The sequence below is a fragment of the Brachyistius frenatus genome, unplaced genomic scaffold (genome assembly GCF_029030835.1).
Source record: "Brachyistius frenatus isolate BFR_SWC_R1_liver_20210118 unplaced genomic scaffold, ASM2903083v1 Contig_74, whole genome shotgun sequence".
Classification (NCBI taxonomy): Eukaryota; Metazoa; Chordata; class Actinopteri; family Embiotocidae; genus Brachyistius; species Brachyistius frenatus.
Genome location: NW_027210673.1, coordinates 686,310 through 712,846, shown reverse-complemented (window position 1 = coordinate 712,846; position 26,537 = coordinate 686,310). Strand labels below are relative to the sequence as shown.

The following is a 26,537-nucleotide window of genomic DNA, read 5'->3' as shown; positions in this document are numbered from 1 at the left end:
GGAGGACTTTGGCGCCTGGCCCACCCCCGCTGTCATTTGTGTTGGCAAGCAGCACACTTGTTCACAGAAAGCTTGAATCAGATTTTAGTGCTAAGGCTGCAGAAAGCACAACAGAGATGGAGAGGGGGGGGTTAACTACAGTCTTTTATGCCACCTAATGCCTTTGTGTATAGCAGGAGTTATTTTTCTGTGTTCATCAACACTTAGTCCTATTTCAAAGCAGCAGCGTTTACACTATTTTCTTTACTGCTTTAGAGATATGTGTTTGGTGCATTTGTTCTTGTATCACACAAAATCGTATTCTCTTTATCATTTGCAAAACTAATCTCTGGTATACAACCACTTTGTGGCTTTTCTTTGTCATCCTCAAGGACTGATGGTATGAATTAGTAAACTCTCAACTTTCTGGGGGATTGGCCTTCTATGCTGTGTGTGTTTTTAACGGATCAATGTTGGCATTATTCTGAAGGTGGCTCATTTTTGTGTGTGTTATGTTTCATAGTGACAATGGATGAAATCATCTCTTACACACAGATGTAGTTTTGGTGCAGTGTGGATGTTATACTGAGGTTGCTGTTTCAAGTACCTTGATTTTGAGAAAGATCTGTTTTTAATGCAGTGTTTTTCCTGCACTCTCAGCTGTTTTGGAAAATGTTAAAGGAATGTTTGCTGCAGAGGCTATAACCAGGTGAGCTGCAGAGAAGCTAAAACTGTATCAGCAGGAGCATATGCAGCTAAGCCAAGATGAAAAGCACAATTAAATTAATTACTCCTTAACCGATCAGGATCAGTCACCAGCTGGGCCTGAGGTTTGCTTTGGTCGAAGTCTTAATCTCTTATTAGTTCTGCTAGCCCCGTTCCACTCTTAAAATCCCATCCTTGGCTGCAATATGCCGTGGACAGAGGCACTCCCCCCTAACCACCACCAAAAAAGACCCAGTGTAAGCATTTATTCGCTGCTCAGTCTTACGAAATTGCTGCAGATGCATTTACGGAGAGCAACTGCAGCTGAATTAACCAATTTGCATATTCAGGGTCCGTTAGAGGGAGATTGGTCCCGTGTGATGAAGGCGTAGAGCTGCACGAGGGTGGGTGCGGAGGGCCGCACCTGAGTGGGACACACCACAAGGGCTGTGGAAAGAGAAAGAGGAGGCGGGTGGAGCAGCGTTCTGGGGGTGGGCGCAGGAGATTTATCACGACTAGCACTGTCGGAGGCCATATTGGAAGGAGGAGAAGGGGGGGTGAGAGGAGGCATTGTGATTGGAGCAGCTGATTTTCTCTCAGAGAGACAGGTTTGTTATGTAAGAACAGAGTTGAGTGGATGATTTTTTTATTTTTTATTTGTCCTTTAGGTGGGTGGCTCGAGGTGATTGGGGGGGTTGTGTGTGACACGGAGGTGGAGCTGACCATGCGTGATGCTTGTGAAGGTTGGATGTGTGATCCCCACAGGCTGCATGGTGGGGATGGCAGATGTTGAGCACATTTCTGGAGGCTGTGACTCAGGAACAAGGCCTGCCCATGTGTCCTGTGATGGGACATATGGTGGGTCACTGTAGGCCCTTTGCACTGTGTGTATTTAGTACCACCATGGCACACATCTTGTAGCAATACGGTGACACTGCAGCTGTCATTTTCTTTCACAAAAACAATGGAACTTGACAAATTAAGATGTGCATTTATTACCATTAATTAATTATTATATGTTTAATGTTCAGCATTATATTGTTTTTATAGGTCAATACACACTGAATGGGTTTATCATAGTTCTCAGTGATGTACCTGAATCCAATATCCTCTTATTCATTCACTAAAGGACGCAGGGCAAAACAGCAGAGTCCTTGGTTGTCAGTGGACGATTTAAAGAAAACGGCTTGTTTCTCTGAATTGTTTTTATGGTCGGGCTCGTGTCCCTCGTCTACAACAAATCATCTCAAGAGAGAAGACTCAAATCCACATAAATCCAAAAACTCTATTGACTTTCCGGCATGATTTATGACATGAGGAGAGACCTGGACAGTAAGCACCATCTGCAGCAGAGGATTAGTGAAAATGTAGCCCTTCAACCAACATCACATACAATATTTTCCATTCCAAAAATATAGTCCCTGTCTATTAATACCACAATAACAGCCTTTCATTATAATTTTGGCTTATTTTTAAGGAGGGCTTGAAGTTCATGTTATTCCCCTCATTTGAGCACTTGAGTGTGGGGTCAAGTGAAGGACAACCAGAGCAGGATGATGTAATGTTGGTAGGAATCAAGATGGTGGCCATGGTGGGGAAGTCAAACATGAAGAATGAAAGATTAGGAAGGTTGTCCTAAGACAACTTAATCAATCACAAGGTTTCATGCTCACAGTTGTGGACGCTCCGGAGATTACATTCACTGTGGATTGATTATCATGAGATGAACACATGCTGTTTTTCTGGAGGTGATATTTTGCATTTATATATATATATATATATAGCATAATAATATCTAGTAGCATAATAATATCTAGTAGTGGACATATTTTTGGACATAACATTTATTTCCAGCATCAATCTAATGATTGCTTTCTTTTATTACCTGATGAATAATTTCGTTTGTAAAATGTTATAAAAAGGTTAAAGAAAATGCCCATAATTGATTAACCCAAAAATATTCAGTTTGATAAAATAAGAAAAACTCCTATCCTAAGGAACCACCAGCAAGTTTTTTGCTTTTTTTCTTCTAAAAGGACTTCACTAATTGATTGCAAAGATACTTACTTTTTAATTAATTGTAAATGAACTGAATGACTATTTCAGCTTTATTCTTATCAGTAATAGTGCTGTAATTCAGTTCATTTAAATATTAAATTTAGCAGTGTTTAAAAATGCATTAAAATATAAAGTGTGAGTACATTTTGTGTGTCAGCTACGTGATGTTTGTGTGTGTGTGTGTGTGTGTGTGTGTGTGTGTGTGTGTGTGTGTGTGTGTGTGTGTGTGTGTGTGTGTGTGTGTGTGTGTGTGTGTGTGTGTGTGTGTGTGTGTGTGTGTGTGTGTGTGTGTGTGTCATGCAGCCTGCCATGTTGTTGGACATGTAAGATGTGTGCTGATGCCCAGGGAGGCACCATATGCTGTTTAGATTTAGGAGCATCCCATCACGGTGGACCCGTGGGTGAAAAACCCCAACTCCTTGTAAATCCCTGCATCAGTTCGTGCGTGCATCATCAGCCAGCAGGGGTTGAAATCACGCAGAACCATTGTCCTCACGCTTGCATTCACGCCACCATAAATAATTCTTCATATAGATTTCCTCTTGCAACGTTTGACACGTTCGGGCTTGACACAGATGAATCGTGTTCAGCTGAAGTCCTGCAGAGGGCAGAGTTTTACTACCTAAACGTGCAGGAACACAGTGAAACAACCATTTTTGCATAGCTGACTCAACAGAGAAAGGAGGGGGGTGGGATGTGCTATTGGGATGTTGGGTTTGGATGAATGTTTAGCTTTTATATGTGGTGATAAAAAAAAATAAAAAAAATAAAATACAGATTATGATTACAAATGGTGAGCAGTGCAGCCACAACAAGGGGAAGAGTTGTTGGTTTAATCTCAATTGATGCTCATGTGGTTGGTGAGGCCAAGGAGGGAAACATACAGTTTAACCTCTTGCTCATGTGATTAAATGCACCAGGGGCGACCTTGTACTATTCAATCTGTAAGTTATTGTGCCTTGTTATTTTATTTCTCCAAGGATTTATCATTGAGTCAACCTGTTGTGATAAAAAAAATAATTTCCAGTAGAATTGAAAAGCAGAGGAGATTTATAGTTTTGTATGGCTTGTTTCCGCAGTGCGGTAAATTACTCCCAGGTGATTTTTCTCCCTTTTTCCTCCTGTCTTTGTTACCCCTATCAACTGCCCTCCACAATGCCCCTTCGCTCTGGTCCAAAGGGAGCACCTGATCTCAGACCACCAAGGCCTCTAATTGCTTTACTTTCATCCTGAGCTGGGGTTTTCTCTTAGGACTAAGCCATGAATAGACAACCTCTTATGAATCCAACATAATGGAGAGTTGTTGGTTGTTGTAAAATAAAATAATTAAAGCATCCTCATTAATTTAAGTTTAAGTGGTAGTTCACATAATGGGTCACACTGTGCCTGAATTAGTTATTATAACATGTTTTTTGAACAACATGGTAGGTTTTAGATCAGCAGTTCTCCCTGAACTTTTGTAAAAAGAGTATTTCTTGTTAATTAACATAGAAAATGATTCTGTCACTGCCATTTCCAGCTGTCAACAGAACCTGATTAGGAATCGGCTGCTTTAAAAGTTTTATTCCCCTCAAGGAAATCCGCCGCATGGTTAGCACTGCAATCTGTGATGAGGGCTTGCTCAAAGACAAAAATAATTGAACTCACCAGTTGTCTGCTAAAAACCTCCTTGTCATAACGTGCATCCACATTAACTGATTGGAATTGTTCATCTATATTAGCATTTGTGCTTCCCTCCTGGGATAAACATACTTAGGTGATTGCTTCTTCGCTACTGTACATGATGCTGTAGTTTGATCCAGAGAGGATTTGGATGTTGTCACATGATCCACAGGCCCGGGGATGTGAGGCCATTTCATGTCACCTGATATGTCTGAGCTCTCAGCTGTTGGTGGGAAAATGAGACAGAGATTAAAGGTTCATTTGGAGAATCTTAAAAAAAAAATGTATTTCCTCGCTGTACATGGGTTGTGATTTTGGCTTTGAATTTCATGAATCTGTAAATCCAGATTTGGGCTTTGTCAATCACAGAATGTCCAAAGTGTCAGATGGTGTTTATCTCACTTTTACTGCCTGTGGCTCAACACCATTATGTCCCTTTAACCATTTTATGAGATGCCTGCTTTTAAAGTGTGAGTTTACAAAAATAAGACACTTGTGTAAAAGAGTATTTCCTGGAGTAACATTTTTTACACAGTCCAGTAATGTACAGGAATGCAAGGACAAATTTTCCACAGATAAATATTGTGCACGTAATTATGAGACTGAAATGATTTGGTTACCTTTCTTTAGTGATACTTGTCAATTTCATTATTAAATTGGTTGAGTTGCTTCATTGCAGCAGATCCTGCAGCCAGAGTAGCACAAAGACATATCCCCTGACAGCCAGTGGACACAAAAACTGTGATTAAAAATATGTAAGCCATTAATTGCATTTTAACTACAAGGACACAAACCACAAATAACCAAATGAGTCATTTTCAGATTCTGCTGTTCGTCCTCACATAAAAGCTGGGTACACAAAAGCCCAAACAGCAAAGGCGGCTTTTTCATCATCGTCATCATAATTGATTTCTGTGTTTGGATATAGAATCTAAATGTTATACTCCAGATGAAAGATGAAATATATCTTATTAAATGGGACAGTCAGTACAAACACAAACTGTAAAATCAGCTGCTACTAAGCTGAACAGAGACCAGGAGGCTGCAGCCAAATTTGGTCTCCTGCATGTTTCAGCTGGATTTTATTGCTGTACATTCTCAGTTCTGCTTTACCGAGGTCACACTTCATTCTTCCATAAAGCACTATTTGATAGGTGTTTTTTTTTTTTTAAACCGCTGACTTTACAAGATGTCTCACACTTGCTAGATCATGAACCCCTGTGTCTCTCTCTCTTCAGCTCTGAATGTGTTTCCTGCTCAACGTAATCTCGTGGCATTATGAAACCTTACTGTGCTGAATTTATATGTTGGCTGTCAAGTCGATGTGCTGCTTTCACATGCTAGAGGTCAGTGATACTGACAGAGAACAACACAAAAATCGGAGAAATACAAGCCCTTGTACAGTCGCCAGCTCACTTCATTATGGGATTACATTGATGTACTCCAATTTGTAAAACCAACCTCTAGATAACAAGATAAAAAGCACAAAGTTTTGCATATCATTTTACAACTTTGGCAACATGGTGTCGCATATCATATTTTTTCTTACCCTCCTATTGGACAAATGCATTTATTTTACTTTGCTGCAGTGCTATGTTTAATGTCTGTCATGTCATTCGAGAGCTGCAGACATTACAGCTCATAGATAGCCACGCCAGCCTTTGCTTAGTAGGCTGTTTTCCTGACCTGTACAGCTGAGAGGTGACTCACTCGCCATCAGGGGCAGTGCACTCTAAAAGCCAACCTGCTGTGAATTTCCAATTTGCCTTTCCACTCGTGTGATTTGTTCCTGCAGTCATACTCTGGTTTGGATCCTGTCTGTTTTTCTAAATGTGCTGATGGGAGAGAGAAGCTGCACTATTCTGTTGCACGGCATGTGAAACTCCCTCTGTGCGGATGGAGCCAGTGATGCAAACACTGTCATAGCAATAACAGAGGGCATTTCAAGGGCTTCAACAGAGATACATTAAGTAGCCTAAGCTCACATCAAAGCCACTTCAATCAGAAGTGCAGATGGTTAAAAAAAAGTTTACATTCATGCACTTCCAGTGGGGTTTGATAGATTTTTTTTCTGCTTAAAGACTTTGGCCAGTTTTAATATTGTAATACATGATGATAACTAATGATGACAACTGCCATCATCTTGTCATTAGTCATTCGCAGTGACATATGTTGTCCTAACATACTGCAAAACATTTGGCCATTATCATCGTCCAAAAAAAAACTGAGGAGGTGCAGGTCACAAATGCATTTACTGTTCTCCAAGTTTCCTTTATATTTCGCTGTTCATAACTGTCGTTCATCATATTTTGTTTGTCCACGGGATATCTGTGACTGTCCTTGTTTATTTAATTCTCATGACCTTGGGCAACTCGCTTTCTTCCATTCAAGACGCCCCCGCCCCCTTCCCCCTCCGATCCTCCAATGGAATCTGCAGCAATCTCCTTACGTCAGCAGCATTGCAGGACCTCTGTGTTCCTCCAGCATTATATTCAGCTCCTATCTTCTCCTTTGCTCATTAGTGCCAGAGGTAGAGGTGACAAGAACGGTCACACAATCTCAAAGTGATAAAATGCACAACACAAGCTGCTGCAGAGAACTGGGTACTTCTGGAAAAGCCAGCACAAAAACTAAAGTGCATGCGATAGAGTCTTAAGAGTGGAGTTTGGTGCAGTGCACAATTTACATTCTACTGTATATTGATTAAATCTGTATGCCCCATGGGAAGGAGTATTGAGCATCGTGACTGTGGGGTGGATTTTAATTCTATCCTCTGCATTTTAAATGGATTTCTGCAGCATGTCATTACTACTTAAGTAACCTACCTCAGCTTTCCCTATAAAAGGAAGAAATTTCCCCTCGGGGATTAACAAAGTGAAATAAATAAATAAAATAAAAAAAGTTTATGTTTGCTGATGTTAAAAGTGATATCCAAATAGATTTCCCGATAACATATTTTGTATGCAAAACAATATAACATCAATGTAAAGTACCTTCCACGTGGAAGGACTTTAATCTTCATCCTTGAAAGCATATTTTGCAAATAGTTATCATTTGGAAATATATAGTTGTTTTTCCAATCATGCACATACACACATTGACACATTTATGCAGAAAGACATGAGGGATAAACCACATAGTGGTCCAGTACTTCATTTTGAAGGACACCTAATCAATCAAACCACAATTTCTTTTTTTTTAAATTCAATCAGTCTAATCAATACTAAGGTCTGCTTAACATGAGAATGATCTGGTCTCATATTTTTTTTCTTTTACATTGGGATTTAAAGTAGATGATATGGATCTGGAGGTGAGGTTGTAGGTGTATTGAAAGAATATCTATTCTTTCTTACCGTTGAATGTTTACAGTAGTAAAAAGAAGAAAAAAAACAATACTGTATGCTTTGTGAAACTGATTTAAAAGTATTGTGGAAAGTCTTGGTTTAAACACTAAGAAGTCAATACTGCAGCACTTGCTTGGCAAATATTACATCATCAAATACAGCTAAAATGATCAGATAAAGAACAATTTTAAACACCTCCTTTTTTTAGGTGCATGAGGGCAAATGCTGCTGTCAATAGCTCTTTTATTTGATTTATGAGCTCTCTGTGAAACTCATTGCCGAATATGCAGCAAAGGCTTTTTTTTTTTTTTTTATTAACAATGGTTCCTGTGCAGAAAGCTCCTGCAGCTTACCTGTAGAAGTATTGTGGTGGAAGAGGGAGTTATTGTTGATGGCCCCTACAAAGTTCAATACATTAATAACTGTTTTTGGTTTGGTCTTGTGAAGGTTTTGCTACTCCGGGTTATCGGAAACAGGTGTTTTCTGTTAAATACACACTTCTGAGGTTTTTATGGATATTTAAAAATGGTTGGTAAAAAAAAAATCAAAATCCATGTTGAGATTTAGCCGTCATGGAATCTAATTCATTTTCTGATCAACCAATCAACACCAACACAAAAAAACACCAATAGATGTAGATGTTGTTCTGGGTTACATGGCAAGATAAATACCATATATTTATTCCTGCCACCGATCCACAGGCCTACATTTAAAATAGCCTAGATCATTATCTAAACTATGGTTATGTATTCAAAAGGCATTGTAGTAATCCTGTAGCAACTGTTAAAACTTTTAAACATATAATAGGACCTCTGAGATAATTATAATATTAAAGGATTAGCGAGAATTTTTCAGGCACGATGTTTTTTCTTTATTAATCTATGTATTGAAATCAGTGACATAACGAACAGTCGCATCCATTACTCCATTTTAAAGCGGGGGCACAGATATGTTCAGCGGGAACGGATGAGGCTCCGTCGGTGTATTTTCTCCCTCTCCGTCGACCGTGTCTTCCCCTCGCTGGGATGGCGCTTGATGCTGCGGGATAGCTGCTGCTGCTGCTGCGGCCAGCCTCTCTGCATCCCTCCTCTCCTCCTCCTTCCCCCCCCTCCCCAAACCCGGTGGACAAACCGGAATGGTTTCTTCCAGGCAAACCTGTCACTGTCACCGCGGCGGAGAAGGCAGCCGAAGTGTGAGCGCACCGAGGGGGGGAGAAGGACGGCTTCATCCACTGCCTGCCATTGCAGTGCGGCGGCTGCTGCTGCTCTGGAGCCTCACCAGGAAGACCCTTTTTTTTCCTTTTACTGCAAGATTTTCACAAGCGAGCAGCGAGGACCGTTGCTTTTGCTCAGGTGAATGTTTTTTTTTGTTTTTTTTATCCTTGAATGAGTTGTGTGGGCGCGTGGGGTTTTTCTCTCTGAGCGGATGTTTGTCCTCCTGCGGGCACGAGCGAGCGACCACGGCGCGAGCCGAGGTAACCTAGCTACCTCACCGCTAGCAAACTGCATCCGCGCGCGCTATGCTAAAGTGCTTAGCTCGTTGCCCGACGTGTTGTCGTCATCGTTTCGGTGATGACCGACGAGGGTTCGTTGTCTTATTATTTGTTGGAGCTCGCAACGAGCGACAAACATTAAGCCACGAGACGCCTCGTGTTGGAGCTGTCATCGGGCGGGACGGCTCGTGAAGTGAGTCCAGGTAACGTTAGCTCCGAGGAGCTAGTTGTTGGAACAAAATGTCGGCCAGCTAAAAAAGGAGGGGGGTGATTTGACCAAGAGGGTATAAAGGGGGCAACAGATTTATCAAGTGTCAGGCTGTACGGGGGGGGACGACGACGAAGGGAGGGGTAACATGAAGTCAGCTGCTAGAAATATGGCATCGGGTGTTTCTAGATAAGGTCGCTCCTCTTGTTTGGATGTTTCCGTTTAGTTAAACTAAGGTACCAGCTGGCTAATGTTAGCTTGTTAGCTGGTTTTAGTTGGGGGGGGGGGGCACTGAATACTTTGTCTCATGTCTCATGTCTCATGTCCCGGTATCTGAACAGGATCACCATAGGACTGTCATAATAATGCGCCGTCATGTCTGCTGTCTGTGGGGGGGCTTCGCTGTGGACTCCTGTTGGACTCGTGCGTGTTCACCGTGTCACTGTGTTTATTTTCATACCAACAGCTGGACGGATAACAGCTGGACGGATAACAGCTGTCGTCACCTGTTGAATATTGATCATAATGGACAGTCGTGTTGAATATTGATCATAATGGACAGTCGTGTTGAATATTGTTCTGTGTCGCACATTTCACATTTGCAGTCAACTCCGGCTCAGACGTGGACAGATTATGCTTCTTATCTGATGTGCAGAAGTTTAGCGTGTAAATCCCTGAGCTCAAAATTAAAACATGAGAATCGGGGTCTGACTTGATGATATCAGAGGTTTTGGTTATGACAACATTGCGATTCAGCTCGAATTTCTGAATCAATCTCTTTAACATATAAGTAGTGCAGCTTGCGGAGCTATTTTGACTGCTGTGGAAATGAGCAGCTGTCTGGTTGACCAACGTATCGTGAAACTAAATAGATTGTTTTTAGTGAAAAAGTATCACAAATATTTACTGATATATTTTCTGTTGATAAATTTTGCTCAGTGGTGGAATTTAACTAAGAATATTTACTCAAGTACTGTTCTTTAGTACAATTTAGGAGTGCTTGTACTTTACTAAACTATTTTCATTTGAAGCTACTTTATACTTCCACTTCACTACATTTCAGAGGTAAATAATGTACCTTTTTACCCCACTGCATTAATTTCACCGCTCTAGTTCTTCTTCAGATCAATATTTTATACATAAACAATATCGGTTTGTAATATATATCAAGACTATTCAGCAATATGTACAATGTACAAATTATCTTTACATTGACAACAGAAAGATGCTGCTCACATGTACATGCCCTCCAGTAATTAGTATATGATACGTAAAACACTTTAAATTGGGCTATTTTGCCGACTGAATACTTAACTTAAGTACATTTTGATTACAGTACTTTTGTACTTCCATTTGCTCTTGAGCTTTATTTTCATAGTGGTATTGCTACCTTTACTTAAGTAAAAGATCTGAGTACTTCTTCCACCCCTGATTTTGTTGTTATTGCTTTGCTCCAGTCAGGTTGTTCTCACAATTTATTGGAGTGGTGATCTTATTTTGGATAACAGGCTTTGAATTTAAAGGCAGCTCGCACACACCAAAAAAATAATGACTGCAGTGAAATTACACTATAACGTACATGATTGGAAGGTCTTTCAATGGAAGTATAATGATTCATTACTTCACATCTTAGAAATGGACTCCCTTTTGACCTGACTCTTTAAAATGTGTCATCACTGGTGTCACTCTGAGGTTACATGAAACTGCAGCCAGATTAGATTTGTCAAATAAAGTGAGAGAGGCACATTACAAATTATATTTAGCAACCATTAGATGTTATATTGCACACTTGAATTGGGTATTTTTCCCTCCAAATAATTCATATGGCAGAGTTGTGCAGGGAATGAGTCAGGCAAACATGTCACATAAGGAGAAAATATCTAGCTTCTCAAGGGCATACATACATGTTGGCCTGTAAATCATGTTGCCCTAAGCTGTCATGGGAGCGGCAGTCATCTGAGTCACTGTGGTTTTGGAAGGACAAATGGATCGGATATTTTGCCTACTTAAGTAAAATTTTACTGCAGCTTTGTAATCCTGTGTATTTATAGAAACTGTCAGGAATTAGGGGTTTATCCATTTACTGATGACAACAGACACACTAATAAGAGCGTATAAATGTGATGTGTTGACCAGTCCCTCCAGGAAATTGCCATCGTGATTGCAATAAACGCAAATTCAATCAAACTGTGCAATATTTGCGAGAGCTTGCAATTATTTTGAATTCCTGCACAGAAAATGCCGTCAGCAGAAGCTGTGCTGAAACTATTACGGCATAAAGTGAGTCTTTTCAGACAAAACTCGCTTTATTAACACAAATTACTCATCATTTACAATCAGCACAGTTCTCCTCCTTTCATCTCCTCACCAAAACAAACTCGGGAAACAAGTGGAAAAAACTGAATTGGCAGGGATTGAGGAAAATGTGGCCTTCACAATAAAAAAAAATTCTAATGAAATGCTTATTATCAAAAGAAGTGATTACATATTACTGTATACTACTGAAAATTTATCCAGACGTCAAGTTGTAAAAGACTGCACTTTGTTTTTGTGCATACAGTAGATCTGTGTTGAATTAAACAGCATCTAAAGCTCTTGACAGCTGATGTAGTCGTCTTATTCTATATTCGGTCACAGACTGTCTGTTCTGTAAAGCTGCGTCACTTTTATGAGTTTTTTTTGTAGTTTTTAGCCCTATTGTTCTTCAAGTTCAATAAATAGTAAAAAAAAAAAAAAAGATTCAAACTAAAATATTTCTGTGATGTGCAGCATGATTATTATAAGAAGTGATTACATATTTATTCCTTTATCAAGTAGTGCTTTAAAAAAAATTGCATTTTTCTTTATCAACTTGCAATTTTTTTGAATTCCCACAATTTTACACAAAAAACTCACATATTTTTTGCGTTTTTGTATCCACGACAAAACATAATTCAAAAGTAGACTGCATTACACGTACTGAAAGGCCTGATCAGTAACGCTCAGTGGATCAGGCTTTAAATTATTGTAATCCTGTCTTTCTTACAGAACTCCGCATGACATCAAATTTCGGCTAGATTTTGGAGATGATGCGAGTGGCTGGACAGTTGATTGACAGGTGCTGTGGATGTTGAAAGGTCATTGCTTTGATACATGGCCAACTAAGACTTCGTAAAAAACACCTATTAAAGACATGTCATTAAAGTCCATGTTCCCATAGTACAAGTGCTCAAGTCCGACATCAAGTCTCGGTGTGAGCAAACGGCACGTTTACATTATGGTTCAAGCTCCAGTCAGACAGAAGCTTCCCTGTATAAATCAAGACCATCATAAATCCTTGTGTGAAAAGGATGTGAAATTATCAGGATGGAGAAGCTTGCAAAGTCTCCTCGTGGTGCAGAAACATCCGTTATCATGATTGTTTTTCTTTGGCTCCCTTGTCCTCATTTCAATCACTGACGAAGAGGAGGCGGGTGCAGGTCAGTGGCTCAGCTTATCAGCACATTCCTGCCCTCCTGTGTGCTCTGTGCGGTGCACTGATAGCGTCCACCGGGCTGATTGAGTTCAGGAGCTGATTTCCTGGTCCATGTGTTCAGGACACTCCCAGGCTCTGGTTACGATCACTGTCTCCAGCTGTGGAGCCTGGAAATAGACTTAACTCACACTGACACACTGTTCCTGCGAGTGAGTATCAAAGTTTCCGTTTGTATTTAAGAATATATTGTTTCATGGAAAATGGTCTATAAAAATATTTTTTCTTTGTTTCATATTTTATGTTAACCATTGTGTAGTTTTATTAAGAAAAAAATATATTATTATAATTTTTTTTTACTAAAAGCAGTTATGTTTGGTGTACTTTGCAATAAAGTATTACATGACTGTGGACACAGGGTGATAATGTCGTACGGTGTTGCTTTACACCAAGTTTCAGCTCAATACTTGTGTGTTTTTGTCCCTGGCTGCATCTTTACTGGGGCAGGCAGCTCTAAAAAGCTGTAAGAACCCGTTGTATACTACCTGCTCAGCACCAAATAGCAGACAGACACAGGTAGTAACTATCTGGTGAACATAGTGGAGCATTAAGCAGCTAAAGAGACCGATATTTCCCCAGGAACTGGTGAAGGCCTAAAACAGCTTAAAAAAAGACTGAATATGGAAACTTGACATCATTCAAATGAATAACAATTATTATCTGCCAGTGCTCTTTAGGGAAGTAATAATACATTTTGCTAACAGGTGTACTATAGTAACTTAAATGCCAATGTTGAGTCAGTCATTTCCACTAGCCCGAAAATAACTAATGGCCCGAAAAACATCAGTTTTAGGATCCTGAAAAAACATTAGTACAAACAACAGAAAAAATGTAAGACATAATTATATATAATCATGAACCTCTGCCTCACCACTTTACTTTCAAATATGTTATTTCATACAACAGAACTAGGTTTGTGTCATGTATTAGGAGATATGGTGCAAAGCACAAGAAATTCAGAGAGGTGATAGAAAACACCCCTCTGAGGAAGCAACATGTGTCTCATCTGAGGGATGTGCACCAGAACTACACTGTTTGATAGAAAATACACAACTCGTTACAGCATCAATGTTGTGACAGCTGATGTTGTAATAACGGCTCATTATCATACTGCCTAAACACTAATCTGAATACGTGTTAATTACACAGTGTTGACTGTGTGCCATAATGGTTAGCAAGTTCAATAAGATTTGCCTGCAGGCTGTCTCCATTCTGAAATGTGAAACCCAATCATTGTTCGTTCAAAGTACTGCAGCAATAATGCTTTCATGTCTACCCAACTGTTGACAAGTTTCATCAGGCATCTCTGTTCAAATTCAGACCAAACCTGGTATTATCTGGTGTAACAACATGGGACTTAACGTTGTGACAATAACTATCTGCTGCAGGTCATTGAACTGCAGTTCATGTGTATGAAAAACGTTGCGGTTTGCAGCATCTCTCACTCAGGTGCTGTCTGACACTTCAACCTTATATACCTACCTGCTGTCTTGTAGCGATTAGCAGCTCAGGTTCTTTACGTGCCTTTTCTGGTAGATGTGGAAATAATTAATTTGGGGCCTGAGATCAGAAGCTAGTGGAGACTATGTGTGGAATCTGTCACCATCTCAGGCTGCACTGAGACGGATGTAAATTGAACTCGGCCCCTTCGCCATGAGTGACCGAGTGTCTGCCAGTCTCGTCCACCTTGATCGTCAGACTGATAAACGGGTTTTCATGATCCACATGGCCTTGGTTCGGTGTGAGTCCATGTCCTACGGTGCTGATGTATGTTATTTGTACTACTTTTATAAATGTGAACCTTTATGTGTGCTGAATTCTGTCCAACTTTGAATGCTTCTCTATGTAAGATTGTGATTTTGTAGTATCGCAGGCTGGCAAACCTGAGTGGGTTGTTTTTTTTTTTGTCTTCCCTCCTGTCATTGTGTTTTATTTGCTTTATTTTTTCAATGTGATGCATTTCATCATTCACACTCACCAACATATCTGCAGTAACACCATGTAAATCTGTTCTCAGCTGAGTCATCCATTTACTTTGTCCTGATACACAGTGCGTCCGTGTCAGTGGTCGCTGCTGCTAGACAAAGATGGGGGTATGCAAACGACGGGCTTACAGCAATCTGCAATAACAGTCTCATAAATGTCATGAGATTTGGTAAAGAACGAGCAGTCGGTGACAAACAGTAAAGGAGGTTTAAGTGCACGAGGTTGAGTAGATTGTTTATAGTGTAATGTCATCATATGGCACCCTGAGCTTTATGTGAGTAACCTTCGGTTCGTGTAGTCCAGTAGGATGAAGTGTACAGTGAAATGTTGCCGTTTCATTCTCGGATACAGTGTAGAAGCACCACAGAGTTCAGGAGACTCTGTCGCTGTGGTCTCGCCTGTTTTCTCTCGATGACCTGGAGCAAGAGTTGTGTTGTAAAGCGAAGGCAAGCTCCATCCTTTAATAACAACTCCATCATGCATTTCCTGTTGGTGGTGAGGGAACATAGAGCTCCTCATAGACAACGGGGAACGTCTCAGAGTTTGTGGTTGGCATTCCGTCCACATGCTTGTGGTTGCTTTAGGTTGAATTCCCATGTTTGTGAAACCATGCAGTGTTTAAAGGTGGCATGCAAGTCCTAACAATGTACAATGACTCAACCACGAAAACAAACGCAACAACTCCTGACCAGTTGTCTTACAGTGTCCTCTCAATGCTTTTCTATGGTATGTGAACCACAAACGCTGGATTGTTCTTCTCCAGCGGTGCACATAAATGTCTCCACAGGGTGAGTCAAAGGTCTGATGGTTAGGGAGCATCCTACTGGGTTACTCTCAGCAGCCCAGAACGAGGCTCCACTCCCATCTAGCATCAATGTTCTCTTTCCCTTATTTCCTGTCCATCTCTACTGTAACTATTCACCGAGGGCAGAATGCAAAAAAAAACAACTAAAAAGGTTTTAATCGTTTTAAGTTCCTCCTCAAACGTATGCTCAGCTGGGTGCTACCCGCTAAAGATGAGTCACGTCATGTGATTTTTGTTCTGTCCTTTAAATTTCAGCAGAGGTGTGTCAGACGAGGAGAGTTTCGTCCGCCCGTTTTATCCTACTTCCTTATTTGGTCATGTTTCCTTCATTTCTGTGCTTCTATTGTATGTAAATGTGAAACTTTTTTGTCCCGTTTTATGGTTATTGTTGTAATTTCCTACTTTGTGCTGCAGCCTACAGACAGAGTTAATACAGCATGCTGTGTTTTAGTCATTAAAAACATGAATCCTCCTATTTATTGTGTAACTATTTCACATACCGCGTCCGTAGCAGGAGGAGAACGCATTCCTTGTCCAAACTGAATGACCGCGATGATAGTGTTAGTGATGGGTTTTTTTTATGACCGGGAGTTTGCACATGGGTGTTTTACTTTGAAAATTGTTCTAGAGTTTTATTTCATTTTCTCGACAAACTTCCTGCCCGGCCGATCTGCTCTGTTGCGATTGCCGCTGTCTCCACGCGGCTTCCGTCACAAATAGACTCGCGAGCCGCTTCCGGGACGCTGGCGAGACGGACCGCGGCGCAGCCGGTGTGATACGAAGCATTGACCTTAATGACGGCGATTCACTACGGCAGCCGTGCCGGAGACAGACAGACGGAACCGGTGGAAAATAGCCTTCAGAGCATGCAGCTGCTCGCCAAGGAGCCGTTGTGCACTCATCCCAGATCTCCAAAAACGCAGTCAGGCGGCACGACGTGGTCAAAAGTCATAATGGGATTTTTCTGATAAGTTTTGGGTGACAGCAATACAATACGGGGAAAATGCACAGAATGCTCATCGTTTTTATGTACTTAACTCAGGCGTACAAAGATAAACTGGAATTAAAAAGGTCCAAAAACTACAAACTCTCTCTAATATATCTTCAAGGAAAGGTTTTTGCCAATAAATCTGTACTGTAAACATGCACTACGGTGCCCCGGAGAGTGGGTCGCTGGTGCTTGAATGTTTTGGAAATGGATCTTTGCTAAAACGAGTCAAAAGAGTTTGGCATTTTTCAAATCATGTCACATTCGCACACAACAAAACTGCACTCGCATTCAAGTTCGCTGCTCACACTGTACAGGCCAGTAGAGGTTGTGTCTTTTTTTTTTTTTTTTTTAATTCAGTGTCAGCTTGCTCATTGATGTCCATCTCCAACTGGTCTCGACAAGCTGGTTGTGGCCGCGCACAGCGCATATTAAACGGTCATGTTGTTTCAAAGGCTACATCGCGATTGCTATCGCGACTGGATGAATTGTGCTGCGCTACCGGCGCATCAAGCTAGCTGATGGTTTGATTCAATATCTTATCAATTTGCAGGTTTTGAAATGCTGATGAAAACAAATGTAAAAGTATTACTCGCAAGTACCAAAGACAGATACAGACGTATGAGCGACACTGGCTGTGCATCCTGCTTTTGTAATTACAGCCAAAGATATATTTCACTGGATAATCCAGTGTTCTTAGTTGTGTTTGCCTTTTTATTTCAAACTGCTATGTAGTAGGTTCATTCCTGAATAATAAATTAGAACTGAATTCCTTCTGTCTTTACAAGCTGCTGAGTTCAATTATCAATTGAAAAGTTGTTCTTGGTGAGCTACTTTGACAGATGTGCACACAAAATAAAGAACCATTTTAACTGATTCGTAGAGTGAAAAAAGAATGAAAGAAATTCATGGTAAAGGACATTAAATGATATTCATGAGCAACCTTTGTCGTTGTGTGTGAGATTGTATTTGCTTTGCTTTTCTCATAGTCTGACTTTAACTCTCATATTTCCCTTTCTGTTTATTTTATCTGCTTTGTTAGCAACCTCTTAATTTTAGCAGTACTTTGGGAAAAGGTCAAATGAAATGCTGGTTGTTTTTGTGTTTGATACCGCAGCTAAAGACAACACAAAGTACATTGTCCTCACGTATTGTTTATGATTACTGACATCAAACTGACGGCTAAACATTCGTGGGATGCCACTGACACCGAGAGTATGATTTATGCATGTAATGCAGCACACCTGGGAGGAGGGTTGTGACAATGTCCCACATGCTGAGCGAATCGGTGGATTGTGCTCTGGTTCAACACGGCAGCTCAAGGGTTAAGTCCGATACAGCAGTTTACACTGCGGATGGATGTTCGCTAGTACAGAGGAGTCCCATGCTGTAGCGGAACTGCAGATCCCACACAGATCGTTGCCAAGCTGGAGGGGATTTGCTTCGATCCCCTGAGCGTGTAAGGAGAGAGTTGGGGGGACGGATACGTTTAGAAGGAAGATGTTGGGTGAGGACACAGACCCATGCGGGGCAGAGGAAGCGTTAGGGTGTAGCTGCGGGGTGTGTTTCATAACCCCTCACCTGTGGTCGTAATTTCTGTGGTTTCAGAGCTACGAAAAGACAGAGGTGGGGGCGAGTCCCTCCCAGCACTGATTGGTGCGGTCATGCACTGAGGCTGTTGGTGTGCATCTGGAGGAATCTCCTGCCGGATTTACTGAGGAGTAGCTGGAAGTTGCTTTTGTCTTTGTCCTCTGTAGTGACCAGGATGAACTGATGTAAGTACCTCTGATCGTCTGAATACTTGATGCAACAGCCCAAACAGATGAGGTGGAAGCGAAGTCCGCTTCTCCGCAGCCTTTAAAGAATGCATGTTTCACGGCTGCGATGGTTGGTGATTAACTTTTATGTCAGAATTAATAGCTTTCATATCTTGACCTTCGCATCACTCGAAGTGCTGCATCTCTCCCGCCGCCTCCTCCTCCCTCCCCCCTCCCGCCCCCCGGTTAGAGGTCCGCATTACAGTGCCTATCCATGTTGTATGGGCAGAGTGTCACTTATCTCTCAGGGGACCCCCCGAACCCTGACTGGTGCTCAGGCACGTGCCCTCGTTAGCATTTGACTATGTTCTCAGAGGCAGAGGGACTTTTAGCAGTTGTCAGCATTCAGTCAGTACATCGATTTCATTTTCTGACATGATCAATCATCTTATTCTACTTCTTTGTTGCTTCACTGCCAGCAGCCACAGAGGAGTGTGATCCTGTGGTTGTTTTCTGTCTTTGGCCGCAGTGCAACTTGAACAATGTTCTGGGGGGAAAAATAAAATCCTTGTTTTGACTTTGAGTAATTTGTTCGTTGCTGGTGTGGTAGTCTGTGTCAGTGTCATTCCTCGTAGGATTCAATGCTTGTAACACAAGCAAATGTCCTGCAGGAGACTCGGCATCATGTAGCTTTAATGCTGCTGAGCATGTGAGGGTCCATCTGTAGCTGGAGTGTGGAAGCTCATTTAAGTCCCAAATCAGATAAAAATGTGTTATTTCACAGTGATACTATAAGTAAAATGTATACAAATAAAAGTTTTCCATAGCCTCAAATGGAAGACATGTTATATTATTAAGTAGTTCCAGCTAATAAATAAAAGGATCAGTTAAATTTAGTACCAAATATGTAATTTAGTATCACTGTAACGTGAGTATCCCATCATCAAGTATCTACTATTTTAATTCTTTGACATTTGAATAGCCACATTGTCTCTACCTGGTCACTGCACAGGATGAAAATGATCCACCTTTGGTTTTTCTCCTGCTTCACAGACAAATCCAACAAATGGCCACGAGAGAGAAAGTGAATGTGTTTACTTTGCAGTATTGCGTCGTTTGTTCCTGTCGATCTGTGGCGTTTATTAAAACAAGAGGTTATTAAATGCTCTACAGTGTTCATGCTGCAAGTTTCCCTTAAATCACTCTGTTGCAGCATCACAACAGCAGAATTAATGAGAGCTATTTTTAGCCACTCTGGCCCCACAGCGGTCAGAATTGAATAAGGTTCTGCCGCTCCCCGAAACCACACTACAGCACAAAATCTATTCTCTTAGTCACAATTGAACACCCTACCATACTGCCTCGGTCCCCTCTTCAGACGAAATATGATTTTTTTTCTGCTGAACAGAGAGTAGGGGAGCCTTCGCTCTTTAATTTTAATGATACTCCAAAGTGAATACAAAATGAAACCCTAGCTTGGCTTCCATTTTCATGGGTCGTGTCAGGTTAGGATTGTGATGACTCGTATGTATGTTGTTTTTTTTTCCCCCTCCAAGATCAGACGGTCATCTTTTATATTGTCTTGCTTCGGGTTTTATTTTATGCAGTAAATAGATGAATTTACATTTTAGGAGTGTCAACTGTTCTCTTGGTTTTAAACACGGAGTATAGGAAGTGAAAAAGCGTGGATTGGAAAACAACCCCAAACATCAGCCTCTTTCTCTGTTCAAAATTGATGAAAATCATCCAAATTGATTTGGTAATTCAAAAGAACTGCAAGAACGAAAGTGGCTTTAAATTTTGTCTGCAAACAGCCGACAAAATGTATTTTTATAGAGGCCTTAGACTGGACCACCTGGTTACACAAGTATTTATAGGTTTGTCATTGCTCCATTTTTAGTTTCATTGGTCTACAGATACCTTCTAGATATAAGTGCCATCCTCAAATACAAGTAATTTGAGCTTTAAATGTCCATGAACTTTCAAATAATGTACTCATAGAAATACATACTTTGAAAGAAATGCTTTCTGCAGTTCGTTGTCCGGCAGATTAAAATTCAGGCTAACCCAGTGAATAATTACTTTGTTTACAGTGGAGACAATTAGATGGTAAAATTATCAGTCAATCAACAGAAAATTAATTTGTAACTATTTTAATTATTGTTAAGAAGTTTAAATTGAAAATGCCGAGTCCCCGGTTTCAGCTCCTCAAATGTGATTATTATCTATTTTTCTGAATTATATGATCACACTGAATATATGTGCATTTTGGAAATTGTTTTTTTATAATAAAAAATTGTAAAAGTCACTTTGGGCTTTTGGTTATTTTGGTTGGGCATTTTTCTCTATTTTTGGATTGTAGACCAAATGATAAATGGTGTAAACAAGAAGATATTCTGTTGTCAATAATGAAAATAATCATTGCAGTTGCAGTCCTAAAGTAGAAATTAAAAGCTTAAAGACTATTGGTTGAGCATTATTCAACAGACACGATGTAATAGTTTCCTCTGCAGAGCAATAAAACGACACTGGGCTTATTGATGATTATGTTGTTTACCATTTGCATATTGACTCAACACAGTCCCTTTTGACCAGAGCTTTTCTGTCCTTTCTCCCTTCTCAGCTGTGTTATCCATCTGTGTTGAAGTCCATCTGTGTTGAAGCGCTGGCTCCCAAGTTGCCTAGTTGTAATCCCCCAAGCATGACCCAACCAACATGGTGTGTCTCCGCTGTGGAGCGGCTGCCAGCCCTGGCTCCGGCTTGAGGCATGAAGCTCCTCTTGGCACCAGTTGTTTGTGGCCATAAAGGCCATACACAACAGTGCCACTAAAATTCATCAGTCACTGACTGCTGATGCGACTTTACTACCAACTGTACCCAGGAGTAGTGTAGAGTCTCCACAGTTCACTTACTTTGTTTGTGTTCCTCTTAATTTTACCTGCCTGTTGAGATGAATGTCTTCAGCTCAGAGTAGGGTTTGGTTGTGGGACAACACGTTGTGTGAACAGGGACGTTTTCTTGTGTGTCTTTGTTAATTCCTACAAAATAACAACGTGCTTGGTTTTGACAAATATCACGTCATTCATGCAGACTGTGTTTGGATGTATGTGAGGGACCGAGCTGCAGGCGAGAGGAGTCACGGGTCAAGAAAACTCAACTGAGGTTATGTCAATTTAACAAACTGCACACGAGGGCACGCATACTGTATATATGTCTGGACAGACCATTTGGAAGCACAAACAACACACTATGCAGCGGAACTACTTATCTAGATGTTATCCAAACCAAATGTACCAAAACCTAGTACATTCAAAAGATATAATATCTTCAGTAGGACTTACGTTTGTTCCGTCCTTTGACGTGGTGGACATTTGGTGGAGTCTGATTGGCTACTTCCTGTATTTAACTTGCAAGATGTCCTCCAGCAGCTGCAGCCCAGCACTGGAAACTCAAGAAATGACAATGAGAACAACTTAAGAGAACTTGACTACAGATAAAGTACATTACTGTACAGTAGTGTGCGTGCTACATTGGACAACTAATGTGCTGTCAAAACGGCAAAATACCGTATGACGTATGAAACACAAACTATATGTCATGCCATATATTTGTTTAGATAAAGTAAACTAAACTAGGACAAAATGAACTACAAATGTAAACTACAAAGAATCTAAGGTGTGATAGCCTGTGTTACTGACTTTAAAATGGGTTGTGTGGCTGCTGGTGTGGCCTTCACAATGTACTTGTAGCAACAGAAAAGTAGTGCTCATCTGAAATGGAAAAAAGAACTCGCTTTTGTCTCAAAATTAATTCTGCCGTGTCTTTTTTAAAACCTCCCACAGTTGATAGGAACCTTCAGACACGTCCTGAAAATGTCAGGCCACTTGAACAACACCACACTGTTCCCCCTCCGTTACCAGAGCAACCAGCTCTGCAGGAGGAGAAAGCAAAATTACATCCCTTCAAAGTGAAAGGTGTGTGTGCGTATGCGTGCGGGTGCGCGTGCGTGTGCGGGTGCATGCGTGCGAGAAAGAGGGTGAGAGAGCAAAGCACGCTGCAGGACCCTGTTTAATCTGTTTTTGTTATTTTACTCCAGAATCCTGTTTAGTTTTTTACTCCCATTATATTTTTACTCCTTATGGGATTTTCTATTTCATTAATTTTATGGTGATTTCTTTTTATGTAACCGGGCATAATAAGCATTCTCTAATACAATTTTTTTCAAACCATTGACTCACATTTCTTGCAGCCACACTGCATCACAAGGCCTAAACATGTTTGTGTGTGCATGTTTGTGTTATGCTGCATGCATGAAAGTAGGAATATCAACGAGAAACAAATCTCCACTAATTTATCAGTTTAGGTGCAAACAGTCTATAAATGTAGACATAATGTTAAAGTTGTTTGCATCAGCAGTTCACGGTGCTGATTGAGTAGACATGGTCATAAATCCTCCTCCCTTAAGAGCAAACTTTGCGGTGAGAAATCACCTGACTTGTTAATATTCAGATGTCTTTTTTTTTTTTTTCTTCTTCCCTTCTCTCAAGTGCAGTGTATTGAATGTAAAAGGCCAGGGGGAGTTCCCTTGTTCAAACCTTTGTTCACCCGCCTTGTGTGAGTCCCACCGCAAGCTGCTTGAGGCGTTTGTGACTGTTGCTGCCAAGCCGAGAACGTCTGGGGCCACTTGTGGCGATTTATTCAGCTGCCCGTATTCCCAGACGCCAGCTATTGTTTGGCACTTGGCCGACAGGTTGCAACAGACAGAGGGATGATGTGTTGAAGTGGAAAAACAATAAACAGAACAGCGATGGAGTTTCTAAATGATTTTCTATTGTGCAAAACTAAAACTGAAATTTTTTTTTCATCAAATTTGGAACCATTTTTTTTATATTTTCACTTTGGCTCTGCCAATATTTGGCCATTGTTATCCATCTGGGGACTTGATAGTTATACTATTAGCAGGTTGTCATTCTGATGTGGTACATATTCATCTTGCGTGTGAAGCTGGAGTGACATTTGCTAGATGTTTTGGGTTTGAAGCTGCCAGAAGTGAAGCCAGCAGAGGGTCCAAGCACTGGAACTAATGCTGCTTTTAGAGATTAATCTCCTTTTAATGTGCCTCAAAACGCGATCTTCGTTTTCTGCATAGGTGGTTGTACTGTAAGTGTTTCATGTTTCAAAGAAATTACCAGCAACGCAGGAGGTAAATGTGTGATAGTCTCACCTATTAAGGTCACAGACCTGGGATCAATTTACATGACAAATGGAGGTTATTGCATCAGGCGCTGCGATGTGGGTTGTAATTTGCCCCAAAGGGATGGACCTGATAGTATTTTATACGCAGTCATTGAATGTCTAATGTGTCGTGAGATTGTAGTGGAGGTGGAACGATACAGAAGCAGCGATGATATAAGGAGCGAGCTCTGGGAGGAAGAGGACAGTGCACAGCTGAAGGACTCGACCTTCAGCTTATCCTCCTCCTCTGGTTGTTAATGTGACTGAGGGTGTGCTTTAGTCTCAAACACTTACGGTCAGTGTGACTTCATTGTATGAAGCAATGGGGTTTTTTAATTATTTTTTTTTATTGTAAGTATTGTATTCAAAGCACTGTAAACATGGCACCTCATACTGCCGTCCCACTATAAAGGAAACTTCTCTCCGGTCTGACAGGAGTATGTTAGTTGTGTGTGGTTTGTTTGATTGGCTGCTAAAACCAACCAAAACAAACTGCTACCTGTGAATCACATCGACATGTCTCGTGGCTCGTGACAGTCTGTATCCTGATTAGATTTTGGCAAAGAGCTCAGAAACACGGCCACTGCGTACCACTCCTTCCACAAGAACATGAATTTATCATAGAGAAGTTGAAAAAAAGTCAATGCTATTTTTCTCTAATCATATCTATTACTAAATTTGTCAGTGTGTGCTTAGACAGTTTATGTGACGACATTCCTCACATCATTTATTTTCAAAGCAGGAGTCATACAAATAATGAAAAAGAACCAATATTCCTCAGGTGTTCCTAAAACGGAAACGGTTAAAAGCATTACACTCTACTTCCTCAAATCTGTATAATCAGTTTTTGCTGCGCATGCTGCAGAAGTGTTAAATAGATACACGGCATCATTACACACATTATAAAGCCAGTTAGATTGTACAGATAACACCCACTGTTCATTTAAAAAAAGATGATGGGCGACCTTTTCTGCAGACATAGATAAAGGTTAAATACATAGTTGATGGAGATGCTGTTCGCATCTATTATAGGAACAAATTGGCTTGAACTCTGAAATGTTTACACCTCCAGCTTTTATCAGTTGGACGAATTACTTTTGTCTCATTTGAGAGTCAATTTAAAATGTTTTTTGGGGAAAATCTGAGTGATGAATTGAAAAATTTGCCTGGTGTGGCAAACATCTAAAAAGACTGAAAACAGAGCTGTTTGGTATTTTGCACAGAAACATTTGTCTTATGTCCTCGCCTGATTTTGCCTCTTGGATCTGAACTTTGGACCTTTTGTTTTTAACAGACTGTATTTCTTCTGTCTTTCAGAGTGCAGCGATGGAGGAGACAGTCATTTGGGAACAGCACACAGTAACACTACACAGGGTAGGTATCAGTTATATATTTGTCAAAATCAGTCCTTATTCCAAACTCTCCACCCTGATAGTTCTGCTGCATTTTCTTTCTCCATCCCTACAGATTTCTTCCCACCTATTTTTTAGAAGCACATCTCGTAGGAAGTGTGCTCTCTGTGTACATAGTTGCAGGTGGAACAGACAAAACAGCAGAGTTATCACAGGGTTTTTCTTCTACATGATTCTCTCCCACGGTTTTGGCCATGGATTCTAAATAACATGCACACCCAAAATGCTGATGCTGCGTTTTGTGCACTTTTCTGCACACAAACTACACAGCCACTAAGCTACCTGTGTACGTGCTGGATGTCACTAAACAAACACAAACAGCTAAATCAACATTGCAATCTGTGGCTCTCTGTGCAGGCACCGGGGTTTGGCTTCGGGATAGCCATATCAGGAGGTCGGGATAACCCTCATTTTCAGAGTGGCGAGACCTCCATTGTCATCTCGGATGTGCTGAAAGGAGGCCCAGCAGAAGGCCTACTGCAGTAAGATTGTGTTGCGTTATTGGCAGCCCGGACAGAATGCGAGTTTTTCGTATTAAATTACCCTGCCTGCTCCAGAAAGACTCCAGCGTGTCTGTTCTTGGTGTCTCTTCTCTCTAGGGAAAATGACAGAGTGGTCATGGTCAACGCTGTCTCCATGGACAACGTGGAGCACGCGTACGCTGTCCAGCAGCTTCGTAAAAGTGGAAAAATTGCCAAAATTGTAAGTGTCAGCGTTCCACTATGAATCCTATTCGTCTCATTTGGTGGCCAGTTGTTTGAAATAAAGTCGGGAGCATTTAGACGTTTCCCATGTGTTTCACTATTGACTAGTCGGAGAAATGTACGTGTTCGGGGGAGCGATTGATTCATCTAAAGTGACTGGTTGTCAGGTTGATCTCATATTTCATTTCCTTCGGTCAGACAATCAGACGGAAGAGGAAGGTGCATGTCCCCATGGGCCGCCTCGGGGAGAGGGAAACTATGTCGGAGCACGATGAAGAGGAGGACAGCTACGATGAAGAGATATACGAGACGCGAAGCGGACGCAGTGGCGCTTACAGCGGTGTGGGCGGGGCTATGGGAAGGCGCAGCGGTCGGAGCAGCGGGCGAAGGGACCGGGAACGGGAACGCAGCGGCTCGCGGGAGAGGAGCCTCTCCCCTCGCTCAGACCGCCGCTCGCACAACCTGCCCCCACGTCCTGCCAAGGTCACGCTGGTCAAGTCCCGCAAAAATGAAGGTGAGGCTCACAAAGTCGGGGATGAAAAAAAAAAAAGAAGTCAGGGTTTTGAACAAAACACAGTTCACTTGACTATTTCCAGACAACCTTATTCAACCTCCAAATCAGCACTGGTTAACAGCCAGAGTAAACAAAATTTGCCAGCCACAGCGAAATCCAAGTTAACTCAAGGAAATC

General features: G+C 41.2%; 1 protein-coding gene across 10 annotated transcripts in view; it reads left to right on the top strand.

Moving 5' to 3' along the window:
* Positions 1 to 26,537, top strand: part of tjp1b (tight junction protein 1b) — a 55,625-nt gene that overhangs the window by 12,039 nt on the left and 17,049 nt on the right. For 8 of the 10 annotated variants that reach the window (XM_069708171.1, XM_069708174.1, XM_069708165.1 and 5 more), the window contains exons 3-6: positions 25,048 to 25,104; positions 25,500 to 25,624; positions 25,742 to 25,844; positions 26,045 to 26,360. In XM_069708171.1, coding sequence (XP_069564272.1) covers positions 25,048 to 25,104; positions 25,500 to 25,624; positions 25,742 to 25,844; positions 26,045 to 26,360 — 601 coding nt within the window. Of the gene's footprint in view, positions 1 to 8,956; positions 9,101 to 9,299; positions 9,434 to 25,047; positions 25,105 to 25,499; positions 25,625 to 25,741; positions 25,845 to 26,044; positions 26,361 to 26,537 lie in introns of those variants that run through there. The other 2 variants (XM_069708173.1, XM_069708172.1) reach the window with 2 other exon arrangements.